General features: G+C 39.1%; 3 protein-coding genes and 1 long non-coding RNA gene across 5 annotated transcripts; 2 read left to right on the top strand and 2 right to left on the bottom strand.

Moving 5' to 3' along the window:
* The first annotated feature begins 785 nt into the window (after nt 1-785).
* Nucleotides 786-5,712, top strand: LOC103386133 (trypsin-3). The gene is made up of 5 exons (XM_025059935.1): nt 786-1,807; nt 2,094-2,244; nt 2,938-3,079; nt 4,073-4,330; nt 4,965-5,712. Exons 1-5 carry the CDS (start codon nt 1,747-1,749, stop codon nt 5,112-5,114), a joined length of 762 nt encoding a protein of 253 aa, XP_024915703.1. The 5' UTR covers nt 786-1,746; the 3' UTR covers nt 5,115-5,712.
* On the bottom strand, nt 3,111-6,624 carry LOC112487715 (uncharacterized). Its single transcript, XR_003051063.1, has 2 exons — nt 6,410-6,624; nt 3,111-4,349 (listed from the first exon to the last, which is right to left on the bottom strand). It is a non-coding gene; the product is annotated as an uncharacterized LOC112487715 (long non-coding RNA).
* Nucleotides 6,625-6,779: 155 nt separating this feature from the next.
* Nucleotides 6,780-9,529, top strand: LOC103386134 (cytidine deaminase). Of its 2 annotated transcripts, none has more exons than XM_008320263.2 (4): nt 6,780-7,094; nt 7,385-7,496; nt 8,528-8,585; nt 8,886-9,529. In XM_008320263.2, exons 1-4 carry the CDS (start codon nt 6,944-6,946, stop codon nt 9,018-9,020), a joined length of 456 nt encoding a protein of 151 aa, XP_008318485.1. In that variant the 5' UTR covers nt 6,780-6,943; the 3' UTR covers nt 9,021-9,529. The 2 variants fall into 2 exon arrangements, 1 of the variants encoding a protein (XP_008318485.1); XR_003051062.1 differs by having other exon boundaries at nt 6,827-7,094; nt 8,528-8,685; nt 8,886-9,005.
* LOC103386135 (dnaJ homolog subfamily C member 16-like) lies at nt 9,064-21,605 on the bottom strand. The gene is made up of 15 exons (XM_008320264.3): nt 21,116-21,605; nt 20,096-20,162; nt 19,710-19,855; nt 19,337-19,512; nt 18,628-18,812; nt 18,018-18,122; nt 17,099-17,257; nt 16,777-16,907; nt 16,328-16,505; nt 15,629-15,811; nt 15,426-15,502; nt 14,611-14,691; nt 13,970-14,059; nt 12,963-13,133; nt 9,064-12,789 (listed from the first exon to the last, which is right to left on the bottom strand). Exons 1-15 carry the CDS (start codon nt 21,304-21,306, stop codon nt 12,297-12,299), a joined length of 2,433 nt encoding a protein of 810 aa, XP_008318486.1. The 5' UTR covers nt 21,307-21,605; the 3' UTR covers nt 9,064-12,296.
* Nucleotides 21,606-21,761: the final 156 nt, after the last annotated feature.

Here is a 21,761-nt window from a genome sequence, read left to right as displayed (position 1 = left end):
ATATTTATGTGGAAAAAAGACACAGGAAAGATATGCAGAGATGCAGAATTGCAAACATATATTAAACTACAATGTTGTTTGGGGGTGTTTTTTTTATGTTGTTTTTACTGTTTTTGATATAAAACATTGTCTATCTTTATTCCTTTTCAGAATCGTGGGGGACACCAGAGTCAATCACAGCTATCTACGGGTACACCGGGACAGTTCCCCAGTCCATCGCAGAGCCACATATAGAGAACAACAACCACTTCTTAACTCACATTCATAGCTATGTTCAAGCATGTTTTGAGCTGTGGGAGGAAGCTGGAACACCTGGAGAGAGGGGGGAGGGGGGCTGGGGAGGGAGAGGGAGAGGGATGGGGTAAATGATGTCACTGAGGCTGCAAAACATTTGTGTAAAGATGAGACCAACTGAAAGCATAACAACTATAAACCAAAACTACTATTTCACCACAGAGAAGAATGTTCATAGGAGGGAGAGACATATAACCCAAAGAACACAATCCTCACAGTTAAACCATTTTCTTTGGCATTTAGCACTTAAAGAAGGGAACACCTTTGTGTTAGACATTCTTTTTTTTTTTGCAAAACCATTCTATTTTTTTAAGTGAATTATGTTTTGGAAATGCTATGTTGAAAAAAAAAACTAATATCTGAATAATTTGGTTCGTTCTGACACAGTTTTGTGCTCAGCACTGTTTCCGTTGTTAATGTTGCCATTTATTTTTGTACATCGGGTACAACCTCCGAGAAAATATCATTTATCTCTTGGTAAAGAATCAATGCTGTTATGTCTTATTAGGTCTTAGGTTCATATTATATACTTGGGTGTCATACTTGCTTTGTCCTGCCCTCTTTAACATCATTGGATACAGCAAAAACATGTCTGGTAAGTATTTTCTATCATTTCTCTGCCTTGTTGGGTTTCATCTCTATTAAGCTTCACTTTGTCTCCACGACTGGACAATGGGTCAAATCTTTGAGCACAAAAGCCTTAGAAAGACAGGTATAATAAAGGGACAGGGATTTGTTTTGCTTTTGATGTGTTTTTTCCCCGTGTACTAGGTCAGACGGTGTGTGTGAGACAGTTAGAGAGTTGGTGGACAATGGTGGAGAACAATGCCAGTGACAGGCACAATATAAAAGAGGCCAGAGCATTCTCAAGCTATACTGTATGTCTCGGTATGATAGGAGTGTGTGTGAGGGTGTGTGTGTCACTGTGCGAATGCTGGGCTTGGACTGTTTTCCTACCTAACACGGTGAGATGAGTTTGGATTCCATTGAATTTTTGTGATTTCTGTATTATTCTGAGCTCATTTTCAGCCTGCGGATTAGGATAGCTGCTAGAAACTGTTGGTTTGATCATGAAAAGTTGTCTCTTTTACTTTTTAGAATCTAACTTTTGTGTTTCAAAGTACATAAAACCTCTTGATAACTTTATATAAAATTGTATTTTTCTAAAGGTTTTGACTGTAAGGTCTATTTCTTAGCATTGTACTGTAGATGCCAAGAGCAAGAACACACTATATTTGTTAAATATTAAATTGAATTTGACTTTTATTTGGTTTATTTGAAGCCTGTTTGTTTTCCAAAGCAAAGATTGTCCTTTAAAACTTTTCTAAGATAACTGTTACTGTGTCTTACAGCGAAGACAACACTGTAAATGTGTGTAGAGACTTTAACGTGTACAACTTCAGACAATTAAACACTTTTTTCCATCATCCATTTTGCCTTTTAGCTGCTACAATGAACCTGAATCCGTCTCATCACCTCTCGCTGCTCCTTTTACTTGTAATAAACCTCAAAGGTGAGAAAGAAACACATCGACTCTAACGGTTTATGAAACACGGGTTTTAAGTCACTCCTGTTATGTCAGGATATTTCTGGGGGGAAAAATGTTTGTGAATACTTATTGTTATACACTTATTATTTGTTTTTGTTTTGTTTTTTTATTAAAAGTTTTGACGTAAAAAATGTTTGTGAACACTTTTCGCATTTTATTTGTTTTTGTTTTGTTTGTTTTTTTATTAAAAGTTTTGACGTGTCGGAACCTCTGTCCTTGTGTGTCCAACCAGTATCCTTGCTTTTTACAGGTGCGTATGGGAGCAGGATCATTGGTGGAGATGTGGTGTCCCCCTACACCATCAAGTACCAGGCCTCCCTGCGCTTCTTTAGTAGTCACTTCTGTGGAGGCATCCTCGTCCACCCTCAGTGGGTGATGTCTGCTGCCCACTGCTGGCGGCCGTAAGTTACTGCACCATTACATTCTGGTCCTCTGTGATGAATTAATGTAATGGTTCTCAAATGGGCCACACGGTGGTAGATGTTGGTCTGATGCAGCACGGGGATAACTGGTGCGCAGGTTCGATTCCCGATTGATTACTTCATGCAGTTTGCTCTTGGCACTTCGGACAAAAACATGCTTGATTAGGGGGGTTAGGTTGATAGGTGTAAATGTGAGTTAAAAAGTGGTTGGTTGTCTCAATATGTGGCCCTAGGATGGACTGGCGAACTGTCCAGGGTGTACCCTGCCCCTCACCCATAGATAGCTAGATAATCAATGGATGGTTCTCAAATGGGGGTATGTGTGCTCCTGGGGGTACCTAGGTGCTACTTCAGGGGGCATGTGATTACATATCTTTTACTGTATATATGTTTACTATAAACAGAATACACTTTAATAAGTGAATCACTGTCATCCTCACAATATATTTAAAAGAGTATTTGAAAGAATATATGAGTTGAAATAAGTTATTTTCTAGTGTTAGTCTTTACTTCCATATAATTCGGTTACAGTTTCAAGGTTTTTAATCCAGACATAACTGACACAGTGCTTTGTTTTATGTCTTTCTTTGGCCCTTGGCTGACATAATATACAACAGGGGGCTGATTAAATAAATTGTGAAAACTAACGTTGGCTTCACTGCACTCTTTCAGGACGTACTTCATCCAAGTTTACCTGGGAGACCATGATATCACAAAGTGGGAAGGATACGAGCAGGTTTTCAATGTCATATTCATCATCAGACATGGACAGTACAACTACTTGACCTTTGACAATGACATCATGCTGCTTAAGGTGAGACTATAGTTAAATGAGGATGCAGCTCCTTGTAAAAATAATGCATTTATTAAAAACTGAAGCCTATAACTGTAAAACTTCCCCAATGTTCTATCCTGTATAAGCAACATTTTTGATGGTACTGACAAAAAATGAATTCTTAAAGTGAGCAGTGATACTGGAAATTCACACAAATAACATAAATGAGTTATTATTTTTTACAGGGTAATTTTGGTGTATTTTTCAGTAGGAGCTAAAATATGTTTTATTTAATCAGAACTAATTATTCATCTGGAAAAAAAATACAAACCCTGGCCAGTTAAGACAGAGTAACATTTATGTTGGGTCGTATTAAGGCCCTGTAAGTTGGCACCTCTTGGGGCAGCTTGTGTTAATTGCCTTTTCCTCCCACAGTAGATTTCCCCATTGTGGGACTCAATTATTATTCTTATTGATTTATTTTATTATTATAAAGTACAATCAATATTTATTTTACTGAGTGGCAGTTTTGCAGGTACTGTCGACTGTTGTTCCTAATAACACAAACACTGGAGCTGCTTATCAGTTGCTCCATGACACACTGGCCATTTTTAAAAAGAGACAGATCTGGACCGCAGGCAGGCCAGGGCAGAACAGGCACCATGTAAACACAGCCATTAGTTTTAACTAATGCAGAATGAGGCCTGGAGTTGTTCAACAAACAGAAACAGTACCTTATTATAGATGATGCCCCTAAAACTGGTCAAAATATGCATTTAGGTGATGACAGAACATATTTGTGTGGTCATCAGTCAGACTGGAGCTCATATATATATGTATTCTATGAATGGTCCTTTTTAATCCTAGCCTTCAAACCAAAACCTGTTCCAACCAAACGTATATAAATATTTAGTTGTTGACGCTTAGACGTTTTCATTATGAAAAGTCTTCAAACAAAAGTGAGTGAGATGCTCACCTTGTTATGAGCATTACACACTGTACTGACCACCTGCATGCTTCTCCTGCTCTTAGTTGCACAAACCAGCAGAAATCAATTCCTGGGTGGATACTGTCACGTTGCCAGATTTGAACCTAGTCCCGCTGGATCAAGACACTGTATGCACAGTCAGCGGCTGGGGCGTGATCTCCCTCAACTACTATCAGCTCTCTCCCGTACTGAGAGCTGTGGATGTGAACATCTTCCCCAACTGCTGGTACTTCTACTACTTCAGGATCACACAGAACATGATCTGCGCTGGCTCCCAGAATGGTGGCAAAGATTCCTGCCAGGTGAGTTTGCAGCGTGCGGCTGGAACCACAAAAGACGGTTTCAGAAATTAGCTTTTCATCTTTCACCAGATCATCCTAAATAAAGTTTATAGAATAACAACATTACAATAAATTGTAATTATTTAAATGTCTCAACAGCAACATCACATTTTCCCTAAGAAAATGCTTTAATTTTCTTAATTTTGAATTGAATTAACAGTTTTCTTTATTACAATGTCACATTTTTCATTCAAGTTTTTTTTTTTTTACTCATTTTGAGTATTTTGCATTTAAATCCTTTGTGTTGAGACTGTGACGTGTTGGTATGGTGTTTACAATTTGATATTAAATAAACCAACCAAAGTTGTGACCATGAAGTCATACCACTAAATTAACAACGAAAGAGAAAAGGGCCTACAACTTTCAGCTCATTCTAACTTGATAGATGTTCCTAACAAACGTGATTTTCTTCATTTTTCACATTTTCTTCATACAAATTGAACCAATTAGTGAGGAGAAAATAGGATTTCAACAGTCGGTGTTTAATGTGCTATAGTTCTTTTAATATTATTTAAAATATATTTAAAATAAAAACTGTAATATATTAAGGGTTTAACTAAGTTTCTGACGTAACTGTTTTCTTTTCCATCCTCAGGGAGACTCAGGAGGACCTCTTATATGTAACGGCAAACTTGAGGGTATTGTGTCCTGGGGTATCGGCTGTGCCTATGCTTATTACCCTGGGGTCTACACCAAAGTGCAAAACTACCTCAGTTGGATAAATTTCATCATCCAGAATCGCTGAAAACACTTTTAATACAAGCTCCTCAAAGACTCATTTGCAAGACGATATAAATCAACATAATGGACTCAATTGAGTCCAAACGGATATGTTTGTTATTGTCTTTATTGTGTAACTTCCTGTATAATACTGTACATCCTATAAGTCTGAACAGATTAAAAATATAACAAATTAAAATTTTCACAATCGGTGATTTTGCCCTGGCAGGCAGAGAGCAGTCTCTGATCGTAGCCTATTGTTACAAATGTAACAATCACAACTTTAAACTTAGTCAAATGGAATGAAAGAAAAGAGAAAAATGCAGCCGTATTCAAAAAGGAGAGGGTAGAAAGTCAGACAAAAAACTTTATTTAAATAAACTTCTGACTAAGTCCTGAAGCTCTGACTTGAATGAAAAACAAACAAAAAAAAAATCTGGATTAGATTGAACTATTTGGATCCCACAGGGGGAATTCTTGAGAGTTTTGAGAACAAAGAATGCAGAAATTGATGAATCAGACTAAATGTTTTGAAACGTGGCAGTCGCCTGGTAATGTTGCCAAAGATTGGTTTTGTAGGAGAGAGAGTGAGAGTGGCCTGAGTTGAACCTTAAAAAAAAAAATCTAGAACAGTGTTTCTCAGCTGATCTGGCTCATTATAAGAATGTCCATGCAGTATTTTATATAGTCCGTGTACTACCTGCTTTAGCAAAAGTATAGAGTGTAGAGTTTGTTTCTTCTTCTATGATGTGAAATATCAGGTGTCAACTGATTTTCTCTCAACATTTGTTTGCCTTGGCCCACTGGAAACTAGTCCACGACCCCATTTTGGGTCGAGGCCCACTATTTGTGACTTACTTATCTATAATGCGATTTATACACATACAGTCTAGCTACTTATATACTAATATAATTATAAAGTAATAACTGCATACGTAATCGCATAGGGCAAACACGTATGGCGCGCGTCGCTCCATACGTCGATTCCAAACTCGTTGGAAGTTCGGCTTTTAATTCACCGCTGACTCTTTCTGACTTTTTTTTTTTCGTTATCTCTTTTACACAGCCGGCAGTTTCGGTGAGCCGGCTCATACACACACACACACACACACACACAAACACACTTGTATCATTCAGTCAGACACTACTGAAAGTTTTCACAGCTGCTGACTAATCCAATGTTTCAAATTCTGTACAACTACACAGCACAATGTTTAGGTTAGATTGGCAGCTGTTCCTGCATGCACGGTCTAACGAGCCGGTGAGAGCAACGTCCCTACTGCCTTTTGTTCAATTCTTGGCAAGGACCTCAGCGCTTACCAGCAGCCTCCTGTTGCGTGCGCTGCACAGCCGGTCCAATGGAGGAACCCAGCCGCCCTGGTCCGCAAGTCCAAGCAATCATGTCGGGGTCTCTACAAATGAGGCGGACCAGGACAAACGTCTCCGTCTCGGGGGATTTATTGCATTGTATTTATTGTGACCATGGCAGGTCCAACAACGATTCTCGTGAAACATTCACCAACAAATCCCACCTTTTGATACATGCTGATTCTTTTTATACAGACACAGACAAACATGACAATGTTACATCATATTCGGCTGTTATTCCGCTCTCTCCTAGTGACCAGATAAACGTGGTCAGCTTGACCAGATAATCATGTCAAAACATACACTTGCATCGCACTGGCACTGGCAGTAACAACTTCTTCCTGTCAAACTTGCCCTTACATGATGTCACATTGAAAATTGAACTGCAGGAGTTGATTGGCTGGGACTGCGTCCACCCTGTGCTTTTCATATTAAGCTGCGCAACAGCCGATTAATTCCCCAGCTGAAAAAGGACGAAGAGCAAGAATGGACGTGAAGCAGCCCAGCCAGTTGCCTCAAGAAACGATTGAGAAGCTGATCCGCCAATCCCATGAGGCAAAAACACATGCCTACTGCGTCTACAGTAAATTCAGAGTGGGGGCTGCTGTCCTGACAGAGGACGATCGTGTGTTTACAGGTAAGGCACATTTGTCTTTTCATATTTTTTTTAAAACGTAAGATTGGGCTGCAGCATTGTGCATGACGGACAAAGTAAACAGAAAAGTCCTGAACTTAACACTGCACTATGTAAATACCAAAACGTCAGACGTAAGAACCAATAGTCTGCAAAAAAGCAGAGAGAGAGAGAAAGAGAGAGAGAGAGCTAAGACCAACAGAGTAACTGTTTGACTAGTAAAAAAAATGTAACTATCTAATGTGTCTATCTATCTATCTATCTATCTATCTATCTATCTATCTATCTATCAGGTTGCAACGTTGAGAATGCCTGCTACAACTTGGGTATTTGTGCTGAAAGGACCGCAATGTCAAAGGCAGTGTCAGAAGGTTACAGTAACTTCAAGGCTATTGCCATAGCCAGGTGATTAAGCCCCAGGCTTGTGTAACACTGTGTTTCTTTATGGCTCTTGGCATCATTTCCAGCTATAACGCATGAATCATCTCACATTAGAACAACACCGATTACACAAGAAACGATTGCTACGTGCCAGATCTCAGATTGTTCATGGCAATAGAGAAAGTTCCATTTGGGGAAGTGTTGTCTGGGATGTAAGTACAACACTTTTTAAGTGTTGTACTTACATTTTTAACTGCGCAACGTTTGTTTCAAACGACAGTTCCTCTGCTTGACTACACTCAACAACTTTTCTTACTGCGACACAACTTCAACAACTTTCAGTTTCGTTGTAGATGTCAGACACTTTAGACTGCACACCAACATTTTGGAACTCATTCAAACACAGTCCTTATTCAGATGAGTCAGAGGAAGAAAGAGAGAGAGAAAGAGAGAGAAAGAAGGGGAGAGATCAGTTGAGGAGACCAGTCAAATAGATTCTTTTTTAAAGACTTATACTGCATATTTCTCACACTTGTGATATATTTTCTTCCAACACTATTCACAGATTGTTTTGTGCCAGATCACAGATAGGCTAAATATAGAAGCCAGAGACTTAACTGGTGAGTCAAAACAAATTCTTGGCAGAGGTGGAAAGAAGAACTAAAAAAATGTAATTAAGTAAAAGTATCTTTACGTTGCTTAAATTCTACCCAAGAAAAAGTACCCATCTAAAAAGTGAAAGTGAATTATTTGACAGCTCAACTCTCAGGATTTTCACACTTGTTAGTGAATAAGATAATCTTATAATTATCTTACTACTTATGCTCAATATATTTGGCTGTGATCTTAAGTACTGCACTCAACTGTTATTGACAATGTATACTTCATGACCTTTTTGCCCATCTCTTTATTCTTTATTCATCTCTTTATTTTTTAATTGAAAAATCTGTTGTAATCTTGTTATTTACTCCTTTTTTGCTTTATTCCAAAAGGAGAAACAAAAGCCAAATTAAATGCCTCAAATACTGATCTTTTTTTTTATTTATCTTTTGCAGTGACCTTGAGGACCAATTCATCTCTCCATGTGGTGGCTGCAGACAATTTATGAGAGAGGTATCATCACTGCTTGATGAGATATTGCCGTGCATCAAGGAGTAAAAGCACAGCAGTCACAGTCAGAAAAAAAGAAAAAAAATCCTCAATCATTTTACAGGTTTCTATTCCAAGTGTTGTACTTCAACACAAAAATATAGCATACCTCAACAACTGACAAAGATATCACTATAAATCTTGTCAAAGCAGTTGGACATGCATGACTTCACAGGTTTTGGTTCAAAATCAGACAATTTTGAAATTCCTATTATCTGTCTTAGCTCTTTTTGCCTTGACCTGTGCACCTGTTTTTGTCCTCAGTTTGGAACAAACTGGGAGGTGTACCTGACGAAGCTGGACAACTCCTACATGATGAGGACTGTGGACCAGCTGCTGCCCATCTCGTTCGGCCCTGATGACCTGAGCATGAAGAAAGTGATTCCTGACGAAAACTGAGCTCTCTGTGTGCATGAAAAAGATTCAGAGTTTAACATGTTTGTGCTTTACTAATAATTATGCTGAAGTCTTCTTGCCTTATGACATTTTCATTGTATATGTCTTTTTTAAATGCTGTTGCTAAGGAAAGGAAGGAAGGAAAGGACACCACTGCACACAACCAAATGTGACCTTTGTTTTTAACCCATCACCAAAGTGAACAGTGGGCAGCTTTAGGCGCCCGGGGAGCAGTGTGTGGGGACAGTGCCAGGCTCAGAGCACCTCAGTAGCAACTTGGCAGCTGGTGGACTCGAACCTGAAGCCTTCCGGACCCAAGTCCGCTTTAGCTTTAACCACTAAGCCAACACTTCCCCAAATAACATGAGCTTCAGTCAATCATTGACGTGCATTAACATGTAACTGGTTTTGTTGCAAATTGCTGAAAATGTATTCATTAGCTTTGGAAAAAAAAAAATACAAATACCAGAGAAATCCATCAACAAATTTTAATGAATAAATCATTAAAATGACTTTCTTTTTTAAGTTACACTTCATTCATTCTTACAGTGGGAGGTTGATGTGAAGTCTGAAGCAGGTACCAAGGAAAAAAACATTGAGCTACAGCGTCACATCCGACTCCTCGAGACATAAATTAATCATTTAATGAAGTCAGAAAAGATTAACACAGTCAGTGTAAATTCACCTAGCATTTCTAAGTGTTTGACGTCTACTTAATCCATGCATTCAATTGTTTTAAGGTGTGTGTGTGTGTGGGGGGGGGGGGGGTACATGTTGGAGGAGGAGAAGCATTAAAGGTTCTCTTTGATTCAGACAATTAGTAAAAGATACAAAAACACACTACAAAATGAATGAGCAAATAAATAAAAGATGGCAAAAGTTCAGCATACTCAACAAAAAAAAAACTTCATCAGAAAATCATCAGAAAGCCAGATCTGACCTGGGTAACAGTCACCCACACGTATGGAAGACGTTATATGTGGTTGTCAGTCTGTTATTGGGGCGAACCCTTGTTTACACCTGAAACCCAGTAATTGCCTAATACAGGCCAATAACCTGGATGAACTCAGACTCAAACGTTATCACTGGGGCTTAATTCCAAAGGTCAAATATGTGTCAAAGGCCTCTCACCAGTAGGTTCAGCGCAAGCTTTATTTATTTTCCAAACAACACACATCTCACGCTGGCTCACTACCTGCTGACTGATCAATAGATTATGAAACAAACACGGTCATAGTCAACCACAAGAAAGTCAGGAAGATACAACAGGTCTTTGCAGAAGACTCTTCTCATCCATTTAATAACATCTGTCCAACGGTCATTTATTTGTGTGTGATCAGAGAGCTTGTTGTCTCCAATGCTAAGTGTCAGATACTTTCCAAAAGACGATGGTCGCACCTTTTGGTATGTTCAGTGTGAGGTGGAACTGGAGACCAGCGATTCTCAACCACTGTGCTGCGCCCACGAAAATTCCCTAATTTTAACCAACTGGTCTGTAATTTATTACAAACTAAAGAAAATTATAGACTCACAGCTGTTCTGTGAGTGTGTCTTTCTTTAATTCCTGTGAGTATATCAGCGTAATTTTCAACTAAACAGACCTAGTAAGTAAATTCTGAGTGGGGTGAAACTAGATGATCAGTAAAATTCATTACATATACTTTTTGTTGTATTTTTTTGTGTGTGGTGTGCTGTGGGGAATATGGGCTGTGGCCATAAAAGGTTGGGAAACACAGCTGATGACCAACATCAATCCTGTCAGCATTTTTCAGCCGATCAAATGCTAAGAAGTCCACGCATCACACAATGTCGTGAAGACGCCAGAAAATGTTTTTGTAAACCAGGAAAATGAAGCATACTCTGTTAGGTTAAAGAACAACCAGAGCCCAGCTCAGAGCAGGTTCCTAAATGAGGATGGAACGCTTCCCTGCGACCGAGATTCTCTGCATGCTTAATGTAACCAATGAAAATCAAATGCATTTTTTAATATACAATACTAAAGCAGCTGTGTACCAAATGTGTCTGTTGTAGACCCTTCTTTTATGTCACATCATGTTTAATTTTTGTTAAATGTATATAAAATCCATTATATAAGGAAATAAATGTAATAATTCAGTCCACTCTTCTCAGCAGGTCCTATAAGCCTTTTACTAACGATTTCCATGGAGAGTGTCAACAAGGGCGTTACCCAGTTCTGTAATTTCCCAGCCTGGGATCAACAAAGTACATGTATCTAAATTTAACTTGTGGCGAAGTTATTTCTGCTGTTTGTCCAGATGAAGAGCTTTTCCATTTCTTATATTCAGTTTATGACGGAAAGAACAGAAAATGGAAAATTTAAGACTTTTCTTGGACACGTAACCACTGTTGCTGTTTTGGTTATGTTTTAAAGGTCCAGTGTGTAAAATTAAGGGATTAAGGGTTACATTAAGAAAATGAACATACCACCCATATGTGTGTGGAAGCATGTAGAGTAGATATATATATATATATACTGTATATATTTTTATTCAATATATATATATATATTTATTTAAAAAATAAAATCAGTAACATGATCTTCTTCATATGGATTGGCTCCTTGAGCTAATATGTCATTACAGTAGCAGAACACGTGTGTGTGTGTGTGTGTGTGTGTGTGTGTGTGTGTGACTCACATTTTAAAGCAGCAAAAATCTAAACCACAACAATTAACAGCTATTCTTCTTTAAACTGTTACATAAACAGCAGGAAAAACGGCCGGGTCTCATTTGTCCATATTAATGTATTTAAACAAGCGAACACGTAGAGCTGGGCTTGTTAAAAATTTTTTAAAAAATTATGCATTTTTAGCCCCTAAAGCAAATTAGCAAATTTCTTTTTCACATTTATATATTTTTTCAACTCTTTTTCTTATTAACATACAAAGCACCAACTAAAGCTGCCAATCACAGACTCCCTTTTTTACATTAGACTCAATTTAAATCTTGGGGTTGTAAAGAAATCTTTTTTACATTAAACTGCCATGTGTCCTCATCACAAAAAAACAGTTATTTAATTTCCTTAATTTTTTCTTTATTTTTTTTGTCATTTGTCTCCATAGCGAAGACACAGAATGAAGTCACTCAGCTTGGTCTTACACATTTTCAGTTTTAAAGGTACTCTAAGCCACATATTTTCAGCTGTTTGGGTCTACGGGAAAGGTCAACCATTGTTCCATGACAGAGGAGCAACAGTTTAGAAAGAAGAGACTGTCGTCAAGTGTACGTGCTACCATCTTACTACAATCTTACTTTCACTTCAGCTGGAGGAAGAAGAGGAGACGTGAGTGGTGTCGAGGGAAGGCCAAGCGGGGACGTGTAATCTGGGTAGGGTTCCCTCCATTAGCCTTTCCATCCACAGTCCCAGTCTGTCAAGCTTATGGTGGACTTCTAAGGTTGTGGCTCTGCTGGAGCTTTTCCTTGAGCCTGTGCCGTCTTCCCTGGAATGAGACCGGGATCTAGAGTGAGAGCTGGACCTTGACCTGGACCTGGACTTTCTCCTGGTGTCGGAGGAGTGAGAGGTCCCAGAGGAGGAGTCGGCGGGATCGTCGCCTGTGAAGACCGGTCTGAAGAGGCAAAAGTACTTCTTGTAACCGTTGAGGGCCAGGACGTGTCCAGAGTAATCTGAAGGGTCCTCGTCTTCATCTGAACGGCCCTCACTCTCTGCAGCGTCTGAGGCTGAGTGGAGTAAGGATGGCATCCAATGGCAATGCTTGTCGGCGTTGAGAAAAGAGAAGTGGAGGGTCTGGGATCTGCAGTGGTACCACAATTTGGAATTAAAAAAACAAAACAAAAAACAGACAAACAAAACCAACTCCAGCGAGGACCGTGACATGCAAATATTTATCCTTCAATCTGATTAACCAGTGGGTAGCTGTTTGCGTTACTGACCCGATTATATTTGTGACTGTTGTCTCAGACTTACCCAGAGAAAGAGAAAACCTCTTTAGCAAATTTCCTGAGCAAGGCATTCTTGGAGTTGTTGGTGAGCACCAAAACAACATTGATGTGGCCTGGCCTCAGTTTGACCAGATTACTGGTGTAGGTAACGTCAGTCAGTTCTGTCACTTCCACAAAGTCCTTTTTGGGAGGACGACTGCATCCATCCAGGGAGAGAAAGACAGAAAGAAAGAGACAGACCAACATTCAGTTAACAGGCAGAGAAAAGAGAACACATGTTCAGTAGTGGTGTGGCTACAACATATTAACACCAGAATGGAAACAAGGTCACAGCAGTAGACTGTGAGCCATCAAGAAAACGGCAAGTATTTAACAAATGATACAACTGTTGCCCGACGGCTGTTTACTCCTTAGTCACTGTAGCAGAATCATTTCTAACAACCCTGGATCAGGCTCGGGGTTTTAACTTCGGTAAGGTCGAGACAGGGATGTGCCTTCTGTAAAGTTCTTTGGTAAGGTGTAGCCAGTTCTTTTGAAAAGGCTGGAAGTGAGAGTGTTGTTGTGAAGCGTGAATAGCTGTGGTCATACTAACAATAGCAGTGTGATCCAAATGCTTAACCTTGCTGGTGTTGCAATTGGTTGTGATGAATGCAATAACTGCTGAATGTGTGTGTACAACTTCTGCATCTCCTGCTCTGTTTAGGACACTTTGAACTAGATACAGCACATGTATACAAAAAAGGTAACCAGCAGTTGTACATTAACTGTCAAATTATTCATTATTTTTTACTAATTTACCCTCTAACTGCTGGACTTCTTTCACACTGTATTGTATTAACCAGGTGTTCTCTTACATTTAACTCAAAGAGAAGAAAGTTTTGGAAAAAAAAGAAAATTATGCAACTACTGAAGAAGTCAGAGGGCCAACGGCTCATCTGCTGAATGCACAATTGTTTAGGTACAAATCAATTATTTGAAGAGAACTGAGCAGTGCTTCTGTGAGAACACAACTTTCGCCGTTTATCCCCCTACCTTGAGGAACTGGCTCTGCTTGATGCATCGTCTTCAGTCTGTTGACTCTCCTGAGGCTTTGGTTTGCGTGGCTTGTTTTCCCCGGGCTCACTGTAAAGATGACACAGGGAGAAAATGTATTCAAATCTAAGGCCTATGGCTACAGTCCATCAATCTTTTACAAGGTTAATAACTGGAGCTTTGGAAAAGGTTGAGGCCCATTTCAAAGAACATTTTGTCAGCCATGGGTAGTGAGAGGAGAAAAGCTGCGTTCAAGTGCTTGGACAGATATCTAAGAAAGTCTTGTCCTTTTACCACAAATCAAATTACACACTGTAATACAATGCAAAGGTTTTAAAAGAATGAAAGCACGAGTTCCCCTTTAATTATCGTAGGCTTTCTGTAAAATTCATGATTACTTTTATAATTGGTCAAACACTGGTCAAAGGCAGTGGATTGAACATTAGAAGAAAACCTACAATCTTCAGATTCAAAAGTAATTATTAGCAATAAAAATTCCAAACAAATTTTGTAACAAATTTGTTGTTAAAATGGTTTGCTATGTTTTTTTCTGTTATGTAGAATTTAAAAAAATGTATTTTTTTCATAGTAATTTTTTTTCCCATAGTTTGGTCATAAATACATCAGCACAAATGTCTCACCTGAAGGCCTGAATGATGACGGTGCCGAAAAGAATGAAGAGAGCTGAGAAGATCAAGGACAGAATGGGCATCATCTCCCGCCTGGAAACAAAAACCACTGTTGTTGTTCACTCGTGTATAAACACAAGCAACAGTCCTTTTTTTAAAAAAAAAAAAAAAAAAAAAAGGTCTGATGTTCACATTTACAATATAAACAGGTTTCTGAAAAAACTTAATTTTTATTTTTTTATAGCTGCCAAACAGAATGTGTTAACTGTGATAAATAATTTGTGAAATATAATATAATTGTTTACAGAAAATACTGCAGCGTTTCTAAAATGATTTGAAATTATTCATGGGAGTGTGTGTTACAGAGGAACTCTCCCTTCCTGTTGAGCGTTTTGGAGAAGTAACCAAAAAGTTCAAAATTCTTACCCCCCTTTCTCATTTTTAAAAAAAAGTTTTTCTTATTCCTTAAGCACAAGTACTACTTACCCACGAAGCACACACAAGTACATGCTACCCCATACTTTTCAATCTAGTGCAATAAAACTAAAACATATAGAGTATTTTGCATGTAGACGTGTAAAATATTTTAGTTTTTAGCTGAACATTTATCAACAACACTTCTGGGATCCTCATACTTCCTGAACATCTCCTGACACATAACAGTCCCAAGCATTTCAATTTCATGTAAGAGGAAATCCATACTGGTAATCTAAGAATAAAAACAAATATGATAGACAAATGTGTTTCACAAAAGCTTATAAAGCCATCGGGGGGAAATGTTTTAATACAAAAAATAAGAAGAGCTTTAAATGGTCCAGATGTCTTACCAGTTTGAATAAAGAAGATCATCATATACTTGAATGACGTAATCATAGGCTGCGTTCATCCAGCGAATGATAAAAATCTGACAAGAGATGAAAATTTAAAATACAAAAATCTGTATTAGATTCGTGAAAAAAACACAAATTTTCTGTTTGCTGTATCTGTGGTTGTCACATGCGTGGTTGAGTGTGTGTCTGCTGACACCTACAGGTGCCATCTCATTGATGAGTTCAGGCAGGGTGGCATCAGAGCTCAGGTAGGCGGGGTCCTTCTGCAGGAGTTCCAGCTGTTCATGGAGGCGGTACTTGTCTTCCTCGCTGCCGTTCCAGCCGCCACTCAAAGAGCGGAACAGCACCTTCCCAGCCTGGCTCCGCCTCTCAAGAATCACCACCTGTCAAGAGTACCGAAACCGAAACTACTTCAGTGCATTATAAATTAGTAAACAGACAAAAATGCTACTACCACTTAATCTTTTTTCCAGGTCGCAGCAGAAGGCTGTAGCCAATCCGAGTCAGTCTAAGCTAAAGTCTGAGCTAAAAACCTGAGTCTGACGACAACCGAAGAGACTGTGATTAAACAGTAGAGCAAAATATAGGAGACAGCATATGTTGTGTCGCCATCTACTGTTTCAACACATGCAGTACATTCAGATATATACTTTTACGTTATTGTTGTTGATAATTCTATAACTCCAGATATTTAATGTACAGTATGCTTTCAGAATGTTGTTATAGTTGTCATTTCCGTATAGATATTAATTTATATCCTTTTACTTCAGATATACTACAGATATGTATTTTCGCATTTTAACAAATTTGATCAAATCAAAGACAAAAATCACCAGCTGCAGCTTTGGCAAAGACTTTTCTTGGTCTGAGACTTTTTTTTACGAGTTTGTTCCACTGACCTGAGGTGAGAGTGAGACCTGATTGTGGAGCAGCGCTTGGCACACAGGCTGCTGCTGACGTTGGTAGACGTATGCAAAACGCAGCACCTCTTTACTGTTAGCCGAAGCAAAGTCAAGGAAAGCTTTGTTTCCTGGGAGAAAGGCTGGGTCGTCTCCTGTGATCAGCAGCACACAGTACCTGTGGAAAAAAAAAAACTAAACAGGTCAGGCATTTTTTCAAATTTGAGCCAATAATAGTAAATAGTATTGCATCTGTGGAATCAGTAAGTGGATTTAGTCAGCATACAGAATACCAATTTGATGGAATCTGACCATTTTTTTTTTGTTTTTTTTACAAGAACTGGTTCTTAAATCCCATCAGTAATGCATCAGTCCTATCAAAAATCTATGATGTATATTTAATCTGCAAAATATAAAGAAAACAAAAAAGAATCTTTCAATTTTCTTACTTCCTTCTTCGGTGGAACTGCTTGATTGGACACAGTTCATCAAAAAGCTGCTGGTTGACCAGTCGCGGTACCTGCAGGAACCTGTTGTTGGAGACAAATTCATCCATGATCTGTCTCTTTAGTCCCCTGGCCTGTGTGACAGAGAAGACCGAATTTAAAGAGCGAGAAGAGAAATTCATTTGGGAACTCAAGAAAGAAAATACAATTTACAGTACACTTATTTAACTATTCACTTTTTTCTTTTGCCCATAAGTGACATACACGATTATCTAGTTGTGATTTCATGATACTGAATATGACGTGTGGGTTGTGATTGGTTTACCTGGATGACGTCCACAGGCTTCTCTGTGTCCTCCTTAAACAGCAGCATGGTGGGGGCGTAGGTGTTAATGTTGAACTCCTCTGTGATCTGATCGGAGTGCATGTCGCCCTGGTCCACGTACCCGAATCGCACGTAGTCTCTGAAGGCGAACGCTGTTAACTGGAAAGTAAAGTGGGAAGATTGATTTATAGCTGCTGAAAAAAACACAGACTGCTGCCATGTGTTTTCTACCAAACAACTCCTCTGCACCAGATGCTTCGTCAGCTTTATAACCAGCTGCTCTTTCTCCTCACCTTTTTTTAGACTGTTTGTCATCTTAAGTCAACAGACTGTCAGGATCTAATGGAGCCTAATTAAAGTCTGAATGGAGCCCAGCGTGATGTATATCAACTGTACGTTGCACTGGGCAATTAGACTTGGGTTAAAAAGCTAATTAGTTGTGTCCTTATTGAAAGCACAAGAGCACAATGTGACTTCATTCCCTGACTGTTAATAAATGTAAAGTTTGTCTGGAAGATAAATTTAGTCCTTTCACCTCTGACAATGCTCAGTCACTTAATTTGGGAAACAGAACCCTGGGCGATACAATGACGTCTTTTATTAGGAAGCGGAAGCACATTGGGCTGTCACTGAACACTGATGGTAACTGTCCAAAATATAGATCTAAAAACAGACTCAAAAGTGCTACCTAGTTGGATTTAATGATCACTCATCGCCTCCGTTCATATCTCCTGTTGGTTGGTCTTGTCTTATAAAGTTTATGCTGCGTTGTTCAAGTAGGAACCCAAACATTTTCACTCCTACAGTAGTACAGATGACTCAGCTGGTAATTTCAGAAAAAAAGGTCATTTTGTGTGTGTGTGTGTGTATGTGTGTACTGATCTGTATAGACAAGAGCCTAAGATAATATGAGGCTTACTTTGTAAAGCAGTGAAACAACTGGGACCTGGTCAAAGAGGAGAACTCGGGGCTTATTTTCCATCTGCCAGTTTTTCAGAAAGACCTTGTAGTTGTTATCAGTCACCTGGAAATATATAGAAAAAAAATATCAATTAGCTCAAAACTGCCCTTCTATTGTTTGATGGTCAGGTCATGTACCAAATATGACAATATTGGTCATAATTCTGACACTCTTTTTATGCTAACTTGTTTCTGGACTAAAAAGTGTTAAAAATGTCAACAAGATATATATTTTATAAACCGTATACTGGAGCAAATTTTTTTAATCAAACTTGAGACTACCTTTCCAAAGAACCTATAAATCAATTACTCAGTTTTCACATATAACTATTGTAAAAAGGAAGGAAAACCTGAAATCAAAGACCCTTTTATTCACCTGAAAAAAAAAAAACTGATCACATCCTTTGTAGGCTATTACCTAGTGGGTCTATAAATTCTGCATACGTAGAACTGCGAATCCAGAGTGGAGTAATGCATGAATAAATCTAGGAGGAAGCAGTGTTGTGAATGCCAAATGCTGTAAAAACAACAGTAACAGCAGTGCCAGTGTCAGTGTGGACTACAGTCACCTTTTCCACCAGTTTCTGTGGCAGCAGGTCTTCAATGAACTGCCGCAGGTGTTCTCGTACCACGGCCTGATGGAAGAAGGTGACCCTGCCGTTCAACAGCCCAATGATGGAGGGAGCACGGTGGGCGCCCAGCTGCTTGGCCAGGCGACGCTCATAACCCAGGTCCACAATACCAATGCCAACACCTGGTGTTAAAACAAAAACAGAATAGGAACTGCTGTAGCTGACACGATTCAATTTTTTAGACCCTGACTTTTTTTTAAGTTCTAGTCTTGTGACATTACGGTGTCTTTGAGTTGGACAGTGTTCATCTAAACTACTCTCACGTTTAAAGCATACAAGAGTATTTGAGGCAGAAAGAGCCACTATATATATAGTTTATATATGAATGTATATTAAAAAACAGGACTGGTAGGACTTGGAAATACAGCCACTAGCCCTTGTTAATGCATTCACTTCACTAAAACTTTGGCACACTACCGTAGAAGTCTACATTTGTCCGCTGGCGTGGGAATAACTATGTACTGTACAGATAAATATGTATTATTTAAACAACGGTTTCTCTGTAAAATAACTAGAAAAGAGAAATTAAATTCTCCTAACTGCCTTCAAGTGGCCAACATTAACTTTCTTTTTAGACGTTTTAATAACATCAAAAATCCTCAGTGCTGTAGAAATACAGAGAGGAGTCTGGTGACATCAGACTTACCCAATGGCTCCAGCTCCTGCACCACCTCCTTCCACACAGGCTCAATGTGGATGCATGCAAAGCACCACTCAGAGGTCACTTTGATCAGGTATGGCCTTTTGAGGCTGTCTGGAAGTACGTCGCTGTTAAAGTGTGCGTGGTGAAGCAGGTACTTGCTGTCTGCAAAGTCCCTGGACCTGGGTGATGACCACAAACCAAACAGTCAAATCAAGAACCGAGTGGTAAACCATGACCGGCTTATCCTGGCAATAGAAATATAACCTAATGTACTTTTACGGATATTATTGTCTGACCAAACTGGCAATCCTCCACTTTATTGAAGGAAGTTAGGTGGAAGTGAACCAATCACACTGCCACACAAAAAAAAGAATACCTGGAGAAATGGAAGAAAGACTCGTCAAAGTAGAAACTGTTATGGAAGCTGCGGTAGCCTTGGTGCTGGGAGTGACCGAAGGGCTGGTTCTCATCCATCTGTCCGTAACGGTCAAAGTTGGCCCTTCGCTCTTCATTAGACAAAATCTACAAAGATGATGTCAAATTTGACAGAAGTGGAGTGTAAATACAGTCGTGTATTTAATCATCATTGACCTACTCTGTTCAAAGTTCACCTCAGCAGATCATTTCTCTTCATTACGTCCCACCTCTTACGCCCCCTACTGTCAGACAACCCACATAACTCTCATTCATACACCTGCAGTCTTCTTTGCTTCTACTGATTTTAGTTGTGCAGGCCTTTGTTCGATGCTATTGTCCACTCACCTCATATGACTTAGAAACCTTGATAAACATGTCCTCAGCTTTTGGGTCCTTATTCTTGTCCGGGTGCCTAAAAAGAGGGAAAATCAGAAGTTACGGGCAGATCAATGATTCTAGCTCAGCCCTTCTAACACCAGAGCAACAAAGAACGTGGTGGAAAACCAGACATGATATTGACTTGAATGGATAGGATTACAAGTTAACTACTTCTCTGGTAGCACAGCAATTATACCAATGGAGGGAGAGCAGAGTCAACACTCAATTAAGCTAAGGATCCAATTTGGGAAAATAATGATAAATTATTCCTTCCTAATGTCCAACAGTAAATCATTTAATTTAGAAATTAATTAATTGATTTTTCTCAGGGATTTTTCTTTTTTTCTCTCTTAGGAAAAGAGTGCTTTAAGGTTTGGCATTTATTATTAAGGGCCACTCATGCCTTACAGAAGGAAGATGCAATCTCGTGGTAACTGATATTCTGTTTGTTTGGAGTTTGCACATTTGGGGTGTCAATGTGTTTTCCCAATTCACTATGGCTTCTACCAACAGTCTAAAAACACAATTTGGCACTCTATACCGACAGTAACGATGAATGGTTGTTGTGGTGAACTGTCCACCGTGATGTACACCACGCCCTGACCCAGTGACTACTGGGATGTGGTCCAGCTGCCCCTGTGACTCTAAACAGGACTAACTGCAACAATGTGATTCACGGAACTCAAATTTAAGATGTACAAATACCGATTTGGAATCTGTATTTCCCATTTACTGTGCATCACATTAACTGTCATCGGCTATAGCTTTCCATGAACAGTGTTGGATGAATAAATGAATGAATTACATACATGTTCTATTAAAAGATATAAACTTGTAATTGAGACCACATAACCCTGAGAAAGTGGTTTAAGATGAATGTAAGAATGATGATACTCGTAGAGTTCAAACCAGGTTCAGCTTTTCTGGTGTAAAATGAGGTGTCTTGTTAGCCACACTACATTTGTGATGCTGGTGTCACTCACTCACCATTCTCTGGCTAGGTTCTTGTACGCTCGTTTAATTTCTGCTTGACTGGCACCCTTGCTGACACCCAGGATTTTATAAGGGTCATAATCAGACGCTGCATTTGCCAAGTGCACACTTGAAACAATCACAAACACGGCTAGTAGGGCCGGAAATATGCCACAACGTCGGGTGCTTCTCCTCCTGGCCGTCATTGCTCGTCCTGGTCCGAAGCTAACGTCAATTAACTAGCTACACTGCAACCCGGTGAAAACGGCAGTGGTGTTCTTCTGTAACCGACGAATACACCGATTTACGCTCTTACATGTTTACGTGTGCTCGTCTATTTACGTTGTCACTGACTGCAAACGTCGAGGTAGTGTTTAATTCATATGATCTGTGGCTTGACTACAAGACAGACAGTCAAGCATTTTCGTAGCTAAGGTTGAACATATGTAATTTTAGAGTATCGTCTGTTTCCAGTTGTGAATTTCAAAATAAAAGTCATCTCCCCCTTTCTCTAAATTATATGCCTTTTGATCCCCTACTTTTTCTATTTCTTTAAGATCTTCCTCTCGATTCTGTTGAATAAGGTGTTGAATAAATTCAATTGCAGACAACAAACAATTCTTTACAACTACACCAACGACAAATAGAAAAGTTAAACCAA

This window comes from Cynoglossus semilaevis, chromosome 11, assembly GCF_000523025.1.
Source record: "Cynoglossus semilaevis isolate Cse_v1.0 chromosome 11, Cse_v1.0, whole genome shotgun sequence".
Taxonomy (NCBI): Eukaryota; Metazoa; Chordata; class Actinopteri; order Pleuronectiformes; family Cynoglossidae; genus Cynoglossus; species Cynoglossus semilaevis.
This window is presented reverse-complemented; position numbering and strand designations above follow the sequence as displayed.